This window comes from Scardinius erythrophthalmus (genome assembly GCF_964197995.2).
Source record: "Scardinius erythrophthalmus genome assembly, chromosome: 22".
Taxonomy (NCBI): Eukaryota; Metazoa; Chordata; class Actinopteri; order Cypriniformes; family Leuciscidae; genus Scardinius; species Scardinius erythrophthalmus.
In genome coordinates, this window is record NC_138242.1 from 27001328 (window position 1) to 27011151 (window position 9824).

General features: G+C 41.3%; 1 protein-coding gene across 1 annotated transcript; it reads right to left on the bottom strand.

The window, feature by feature from the left end:
* Positions 1-1236: 1236 nt before the first annotated feature.
* steap2 (STEAP family member 2, metalloreductase) lies at positions 1237-5362 on the bottom strand (the record flags this gene model as incomplete). The annotated part of the gene is made up of 4 exons (XM_081352574.1): positions 4844-5362; positions 2867-3394; positions 1609-1773; positions 1237-1521 (listed from the first exon to the last, which is right to left on the bottom strand). Exons 1-4 carry the CDS (start codon positions 5342-5344, stop codon positions 1237-1239), a joined length of 1479 nt encoding a protein of 492 aa, XP_081208700.1. The 5' UTR covers positions 5345-5362.
* Positions 5363-9824: the final 4462 nt, after the last annotated feature.

Below are 9824 nucleotides of genomic sequence, written 5' to 3' on the forward strand. Positions count from 1 at the left end.
GGGGCGTGTCCACTCATGATGGGGGATGAGAGAGAGTGAGCAAGAGGGATATTTGAAGAAAGACTGTAGAAAGAGAGATGGCTGAGAGACATTACAAAAGAAAAAAGAAGGGTTATGATCAGGCAAGAGCATAGGAGGACCCACGTTAATATTAGAAAAGCTTTCCAGCGATGGAGAAACCTGAGCGGGAAGGCCTGAAAACAGACGCCAATGTCGCATTGTTTCTGCTCCATATGTGAGTAACATTGGCTTCACATTTTTCACAGAACAAAGATATGCTGTTGTTGTATTGTTAGCTATAGTAACAGGACAGTTTTGAGTTTGTCAACAGACAACTCTTGGTTGTATATACTCTTGTGTACTATATCATCATTTTTTGTTCTTGCTTGTCGTTCATTCGTCATCGTCGCTTTATTTTTGCGCAAAGCATTATTTTCCTTTGCTTCAGCTATAATAAACAGACAAGAGACATCCACTCTTGCGTTGCGTGTTTGTGCGTTCTGGGGGCGGAGCAATGAAGAGAGGGGTGTGTTTGTTTGGGTTGATTTCAAATATCAACGGTGTTTCTCAGAAATCACTTACTGCACGTTTAAAGTGTTAACCTTTGGCGAGATTTTACAATACTTATATAGCTATTTGGATGTTGGTTAACACTGGTGGCTTAGGTGACATCTGCCGGAAAAAAATAAATGCATCACGATTTCCACAAAAATTCATTAATAATAATACATGTTTCTTGAGCACCAAATCATATTAGAATTATTTCTGTGACATCATCATGTGACACTAAAGACTGGAGTAATGATGCTGAAAATGTTGCCATCATAATATATCCATAATATATCACAATATTCAATCAAATAAGTGCAGTCTTGGGAAGTATAAGAGACATTTTACCAACCCCAAATTTTTTAACGGTAGTGTGTGCATAAGTAACAAGTTTGGGATACAATAAAGCTCTTGATCAGGTCATCCAGTCACATGACATCCTCCTTCAAGGAGTAATTGAGGTCACATGACCAGTGCAGTTCCAACTGAACTCCTATTCATCATCATGGAACCGAATACTAACTACAAACAAACCTTTTAGTCCAGGACCCTTATCCAAAAAAGCAGCTGACATGTCTTCTTACAGATGGGCTGTACACTGGCCGGGTATTATGAGTATGATTAGCACAACTAGAAACAAAAGACTGAGAGTTTACGTTACTGTGACATTAAATAACTGTGGTGGAGTCACATGATGGTGACCCTCTCAGGTGAAACGTGGGCTGCTGGTCTCTCGTGGTTGGTACGGCTCTGACTGGGGTCTAATCCACGCCTGATCTGTTTCAGCTTCCGGCTCACACAGGGAAGCAGCAACACCACTTTTCCGATTATCACCGTGACGGGTAGAACAAGAGCCAGGACAAAATTGGGTGGCATGTAGAAACGATAAGACTCCTCCAGAAACGCCCGCTGCCAGCCGAAGAGCAGAGCGTGGAACGTGGAAATGAGCAGTGCGATGTAACCTAGGGTAGACTGACAGGATATAGATGCTTATTTACATCATATTTATATTAAAATGCAAGATGTGGAGGTGGCGTGACCTGCCTATTGATGTCTTACCTGGATAAAGCTAAACTCTCGCCAGTTGAGTGCGTTGTGGATGGACGGGATGGAAGTGACAGCTAATAGAGAGAGAAGCCCCAGAGCCATGATGCCAAAGGAAACGTACATCTCCACTCTCCAAACTTCCTCTTCGTTCCATGAGTTCTCTATATTGGCATGCACCTACAGAGAAAGAAAATATTATATTTATTTAAATGATTTTATTAAATGTATTTTAATATGTTTTATATGCATACTATATATTGCAATATTCCTGTTTATATTTTTTAAATGTATAATAAAGGTATACAATGCATATTTAAGACATATTTTACATACACAGACTAATTTTACATATAAATGTATTTATGACATTTTAATTATGGGGTTTGGTGCATGTCAAATATAATATAAAAACCAGGAAAGCATTATTATCATGATTATTACTATCAGTAATCAACTGACATGACTGATGTTGAAAACGGGAGAGCACGCTGATATAATGCTCACATAAACAAAATACATACAGATTTCATTAATTAAAAATACTGAATTTAATCAATTAAAATTGCTAAAACAAACACAATATTTACTCAAAATTTGTTTAAAAAATAACAGAAATGATTCATTATCCATTGAAACGGCTTCTGTTATTGTCTGGGTGGGCAAGGTTATTGACTGATGCAGATAATTTAAAAATAGACAATTATCAGCTTGGTCAATATTTAATGTACTGCTTATTAATATTAATAATATTGGTGGTATTGTTGTTACTACATCTGTATGTATTTACTGTATGTATGTATTTATGCATATATTTATTTATTTACTCATTTGTGATGATTATAAATAATAATGAGCATCATCATCATAAATAATGAATACATACAGATAAAAAAATAACCATAATATTTTTATTATTATTGTTTCTGTATATACTGTATATATTTGTATGCATTTATTTTTTATTTACTTAATTATTATTATTGTCATTATTATAATGAGCATCATCTTACTAAATAAATGCATATAGATACAATAATAATAATATAGTTTTTATTACTATTATTGTATCTGTATATATTTATTTATGTATTTACTTTTATATTTATGTATTTATTAATATTTATTAAATTAATTTTGTATTTACTTATTATTATTAATGTTATTATTATTCATATATTGACTTTAAACAGGATGCTCAGGATGGTTTCAGTGGAATTGCTGGATCTACACACACACACACACACACACACACACACACACACACACACACCTGCTGATAGGCCATGTTGAGCATCAGGTATCTCTCTGAGCGTCTCATGGGCAGGCAGAGGCTGTACAGCACGTGTATGCAGCCAAAGAAGAAGCTCAACAAGCCCAGCTGTTTGCGGCTCTCCAGCCAGCCCTCCAGCCAAGACGGGAAACGCCGGTACTTCGTCCCGTAGATGAGCTGGTACACGGCAGCGAGCTGTCCCGCTAAATACACCAGTGCTAGCAGAACTATGGCCACTACGGGCAGCGTCCTGTTCACTATTTCCAGAGGGATCTTGTAGAAAAAACTCTGTCTGGTCTTCATATAAGGATGGATGATGTCCCGCACAAAGGAGTAAGCGAAAAAGAAGATGGACAATGCGACGGTGGTCAAAACAGGTCCTTTCCAGGCTGTGAAGAGATGCAGTGGCATATTCTCGATCTCCTTGGCAGAGGAGAGGGCGCCCATGTCCACAGGGATGAAACTGAGCTGACGGGACATTTCAATGAGCTGCTGTCGAGCATCCGCCGAATTACTGCAAATATAGACCTATAAAAAGAGATTACAGGCAATCAATAATCCTTCCTTTTAAAATCTTCATTCATTCAGAACAGCAATTTGGCGGATATATTGGTGACCAAAATTAGACTGTGAATGCCAGATTTTCAGTGTGGTGTCAGAGTTATGAATCCCATCCATTTATGAGTGGTTAGAGATGCACAATGTCAATATTTTATTTTTTTTGTGTGTGTGTTTTTTTTTTCATATCGGTTATTATTTTGAATGTATTTTAAATTGACAAGATAATTTTCCTTATTATGGCATTTTGATTTACTTTTGCCATCATCTAACGCTAACTTAAAGTTCATTTTTAAAAGACTTATAAATGACTATTAAATGCAATCTTGAGCACATCTCAGATTGAATATATATTTTTCTTACTGTAAATTATAATCTTGTTTCACTTGTAGTATTTAAAACAATTGATTTTAGTTTTTAGTGTTTTACTTTTATTTCATTAAGAAGAAAATACATCGTAATAGTGCATCCTGAGTAGCTAGAAATACAATGCATGGAAAACAAATCATTTCCAATGAACTAGTGTGAATGCTTTTATACAGTAAGAACAATTCCCTAGAACCCATAACTAAAGTGGAATTAATCCACTGAGTTTATAAGCGTTCAAAATTAGACTGAGATAAGAGCAGGTTTATGGCATGGCTTTAATGGATCTTTCATAGTGTTAATAAAAACTATTCCTCTTTCAGCTCACAGAGATTCCACTGCTCATCTGTTCATCATTCTAATCAGCTCTTCACAGAAACTCAGACATTCGCATTCACTGCTGGCTGGAAGAGGTCTCTGCTAAACCCAGAAGACATAATCCTCATCGTCTTCTTCCTCCTCCTCATCATCATTCCTTGAATACTAAGTCCATCAGGAGCGTCATTAGCATACCGAGGGCTATGTTTTGAGCCTACACTGTTGAACACAGCAGGGCCTAAAAAAATATGTTTTATTTTACTTTATTTTGCACATACTGCAGTTATAGAGCTGTAAAAATCAGTGTTATTATTGTTAACTAAAACTGTTAAAAAATATTTTTTGTTAATGGAAATAAAGCTGAAATAAAAAATACATTTTAGATGAAAAACTAAAACTTAAAGGGACAGTACTCCCAAAAATGAAAATTCTGTCATCATTTACTCAACCTCAAGTTGTTCCACAAGTTGTAAACACAGAAGATGTTTTCTCCTAAATTATCGACTCAAAAACAGGACTGATAACCGTATTCCGTTGCGGTCAATTGACAACCGAATTTAGTTGCAGTGTGTACGTGGCCACTATCTGTTCTAAGGCTGTGCCAAAAGATAAGAACATTTTGAGCTGTGTGCTTTAATTTTCCAAGATCTTTGGCTCCGTGTGTTTAAAAACTTTAGACTTTCCATAGTGTTGTGGTACACTGAATTACACTGAAGCACATTTTGGACAACATACCTGTCGACTGGAGTCTCTAGGGCCTGACTGCATGGCCCAGGACGAGATCACATTGAAGCCTTTGACCACAATGGATTCTGGGAATAGGGAGGCTAGGTATTCTGCGTTTGATTCTGGATACTGGTTCACCCGTCTGTTGTTGCTGACATCCACCAGTATTTTTCCTGCCAGCAGGTGCTTGATGTCCCAGAGAGAGGAGTAGTGCTCTCGGCGAATGGCCAGGAACACGAGGTTGGTCTTCCCCACTGCATCCTCGTGATGGGTCACGTCTACCACATGCGGGAACGACTCGGCCGCTCTCTTGGGCTGTCGGCTCCCCACCACCACATGGAACCCACTGCGGAGCAGCCGGAGGGTCAGGCTTTTGGAGAAGTCCCCAGATCCGATGATGCCGACTGTGGGCTTGCCAGATCCCTCGTTGGAACAGTTCTTCAGCCCGTTGGGTAGGAAGCAAACTTTGGTGCTGGCCGGGCTGCTGCCCAACAGGGAAATAGAGTCCATTTTCAGGCCCAAAGCACCTCTTACTCGATCTTAGGACACTAATGGAATAATAATACTTTGTTAAAAGAGATCTCAGATGCCTATTTTGTTTTGTGCCATTCAGTTAAAAGAGAATCTCTCTAGATTTGTACACCGAAATGTATGCGTGTGTGTATACAGTGCCCCATGCTTGGGACGACCCTCTATATAGCATATATATACATATGTGTGTGTGTGTGTGTGTGTGTGTGTGTGTGTGTGTGTGTGTGTGCAAAAAAAGTATCTATTGTATTGTTAGGGTTTTCATTATTGTATTAAAGTAATAGGAATATAATGGCAATAGTCATTGAGAATAATGAAAATTATGAATAAGTAAAATATGAGTTTAAAAGTAAAACATCTGGACTTATTATGGTAGAGAGATTTGGATAGGAAACGTGCCTAATTGCCATGAAAATAGCAATGCAAATTATGCTAATAAGTCAATAATAACAATAAATAATCACGCAATAATAAAGCTACTGTATGTTAAATACAATCTTTAAGTAAATGTTGAAAAATAATATTAAGATCCACAGGTTGGTTGGATGCATGGTGTAGGGTTTCGTGTATTAAATGTTAAAATGTATTCCAAAAAAAAGAATACAGAATAGAAAAGAATAGAATGGAATAGAATAGAATAGAATAGAATAGAATAGAATAGAATAGAATAGAATAGAATAGAATAGAATAGAATACTCTGGAATCAAATTCTGTATGACTTTGAAATCTCAGACAGGCTGTGTGACCTGTTAGAGCGCCAGAAGGTCTGGTCATATGCAAACAGCAGAATATGAATCATTGTTTATTCATAAAAAGAAGAACAGAAACAATATCTATATATCTTGCAGTGGCAGGTATTAACGGTTGCTCTGTAAATCACGCATTATGAGCGTAGGATAGAGGATGACGCACCCGATTATATATAATAGCGGAAAACATCTCAAGGTTATAATGTTACCTGTAACGGACTCTGCCGTGACACCATCGAGCAAACGGATGAGATGGATATGTCCCTCACCGGTGACTGTTAACCCGCCCTCTGTCCGTTTGATTTGTACTGACCCACCGCTATTTTCGCATACAGAGACTCGGGCGCCTCTTTCATCGCGCTGCGGCTGTCTCTAGCCAATAACAGATATTTCCTCCAGGGGGCGCGTGGAGGCTCAAAAAGCAGAATTCCACATTGACGCAAATTCAAATTTCAAAACGCTTTTCATTTCACTGGAAATATCTGCGCGCGTAATAGTATAATCATTTTAATCTATCAATTTTATTATATTTTAACCTGTCACACAAATAGAAATCCCTCCCAGGAATCTTAATTACACAATTGTGCGATACCCTCATCAATTAATCACGAAAAAGCGTGAGTAGTCCATCCTGATCGGCGCTGAGAATAAAAACAGTTAGCACGTGACAAAATCGTCATGGCGCTGCTTCAGCAAGGATCCGACCAATAATTGATTCCTAAAAAGATGATCGTAGAAAATTGTAACAGCCATTATTTTAAACATATACAGTCAAGAAATAAAAGAATAGAATATAATTTACACCGACCGTTCGTTTTTGACCATAAATAAATAACTTCCCGGCCGCTTTACACCTGCTCAACGTAAACCACGTTTCATTATCATTTGCCGTTCTTCTTTATTAAATTTCTCTGCTGTTACATGTTGGAGTGCTGCAGCATGTCTCAGATCTGCTGTGTGAAGAGAAGACAGTCCTCTGCAGTCTGACGACACCTCTGGGTTGATCTAGACTGCTCACTCAATATAGTAGGTTCAAACCCCACAACACTGTAATGAATCACCATTGTGGCTTTGAGCCAGACACTGTTTATGATTTTTAGATATTTTTTACTGGAAAACAAGGTGCTAAAAACAAAAGGTAAACAAAAGATGCAGTTCAGGTAATAAGGCAAAAATTGTTCATCTATTTTCATCAAAATGAAACTCTGCCATATTAGAATGCACATAAAAAACAGGTTTAAACCTTTTAAATATTCAAATTATGCAATGTCATATTAATGCACAAGTGATAGAGCCCCCACAGGAAAAGAAACCTATTTTTGTTGTAATGTGATCAACAATTCATCCATTCATCATTTTCTCATCACAAGATTGTTTATTTAACATTTAAACATTTAATATGGAATTATAGAAATAAACAAGCTTTGTGTCCTTAAAATAAAATGCCAAAATACTCTAAACTCCAAAAACTAAAAAACTAAAATAAAAAAAAACTCTGGCACAGACACAGACACTCCGTTTGTGTCAGAGTGTCCATGCCGGAATGTCCGTGCCGGAGTGTCCGTGCCGGAGTATCCAGTGTGTCCATGCCTGAGTGTCCGGTGTCTGCACAGTGTCCGTGCCTGAGTGTCCGTGTCCGTGCCGAAGTGTCCGTGTCCGTGCCGGAGTGTCCGTGTCCGTGCCGGAGTGTCCGTATCCGTGCTGGAGTGTCCGTGCCCGTGCCCCGGAGTGTCCGGTGTCTGTGCATGGACACTGTGCTGGAGTGTCCGTGTCCATGCCGGAGTGTCTGTGCCGAAGTGTCCATGTCTGTGCCGGAGTGTCCGTGTCCGTGCCGGAGTGTCTGTGCCGGAGTGTCCGTGCCCATGCCCCGGAGTGTCCGGTGTCTGTGCATGGACACTGTGCTGGAGTGTCCGCGTCCATGCCGGAGTGTCCGTGCCGGAGTGTTCGTGTCCTTGCCGGAGTAGAAGACGATGAGGATTATGTCTTCTGGGTTTAGCAGAGACCTCTTCCAGCCAGCAGTGAATGTGAATGTCTGAGTTTCTGTGAAGAGCTGATTAGAATGATGAACAGATGAGCTGTGGAATCTCTGTGAGCTGAAAGAGGAATAGTTTTTAGGATTTTGGATTCTGGCACTCCGTCTGTGTCAGAGTGTCCGTGCCGGAATGTCCGTGCCGGAGTGTCCGTGTCCGTGCCGGAGTGTCCAGTGTGTCCGTGCCTGAGTGTCCGGTGTCTGTGCACGGACACTGTGCTGGTGTGTCCGTGTCCATGCCTGAGTGTCCGTGTCCGTGCCGAAGTGTCCGTGTCTGTGCCAGAGTGTCCGTGCCCGTGCCCTGGAGTGTCCGGTGTCTGTGCATGCACACTGTGCTGGAGTGTCCGTGTCCATGCCGGAGTGTCCGTGCCGAAGTGTCCATGTCTGTGCCGGAGTGTCCGTGCCGGAGTGTCTGTGCCCGTGCCCCGGAGTGTCCGGTGTCTGTGCATGGACACTGTGCTGGAGTGTCCGCGTCCATGCCGGAGTGTCTGTGCCGAAGTGTCCGTGTCTGTGCTGGAGTGTCCGTGTCCGTGCCGGAGTGTCTGTGCCCGTGCCCCGGAGTGTCCGGTGTCTGTGCATGGACACTGTGCTGGAGTGTCCGCGTCCATGCCGGAGTGTCTGTGCTGAAGTGTCCGTGTCTGTGCCGGAGTGTCCGTGCCGGAGTGTCTGTGCCCGTGCCCCGGAGTGTCCGGTGTCTGTGCATGGACACTGTGCTGGAGTGTCCGCGTCCATGCCGGAGTGTCTGTGCCGAAGTGTCCGTGTCTGTGCTGGAGTGTCCGTGTCCGTGCCGGAGTGTCTGTGCCCGTGCCCCGGAGTGTCCGGTGTCTGTGCATGGACACTGTGCTGGAGTGTCCGCGTCCATGCCGGAGTGTCTGTGCCGAAGTGTCCGTGTCTGTGCCGGAGTGTCCGTGTCCGTGCCGGAGTGTCTGTGCCCGTGCCCCGGAGTGTCCGGTGTCTGTGCATGGACACTGTGCTGGAGTGTCCGCGTCCATGCCGGAGTGTCTGTGCCGAAGTGTCCGTGTCTGTGCCGGAGTGTCCGTGTCCGTGCCGGAGTGTCTGTGCCCGTGCCCCGGAGTGTCCGGTGTCTGTGCATGGACACTGTGCTGGAGTGTCCGCGTCCATGCCGGAGTGTCTGTGCCGAAGTGTCCGTGTCTGTGCCGGAGTGTCCGTGTCTGTGCCGGAGTGTCCATGTCTTTTAATAACAAAGAAAATAATAACAAAGAATTTTTAATTTTCGCCACTTTGGCCTAAATGCCTGCCATTCTTTTTTATTTTATATTTTGTAACCTTGTAAGGCTTTGTTTTTAAAATAGGGACATTAGTTTTGCTGTAATGCTCAGTCATTTGCAAAATATTAAAACCAACATGAAAGAATCGTGATAAAATAGTGAATCGTGATTTTCCTGAAAAATATTGTTTGTTTTTTTAAACTTGGAATACAAACTTTAACAGACCTCATTAAAAACGTCCTTTTCCTGTGCAAAAATATTCTGTTCACTTCACCACTTCTGTTTCTAACACAATGCAAAGCTTGTAATCTGGCCACAATGAATTGCACATCGCAGGTGAACAATGTAAGAGCAATGCACTGTGACAAAACCCTTTCAGCCAAACGTCAAGAAGCTGATGATATTTTCACGTAAAAGGGATTGAAACCATTCATTAAAATTAAAATCCCTGC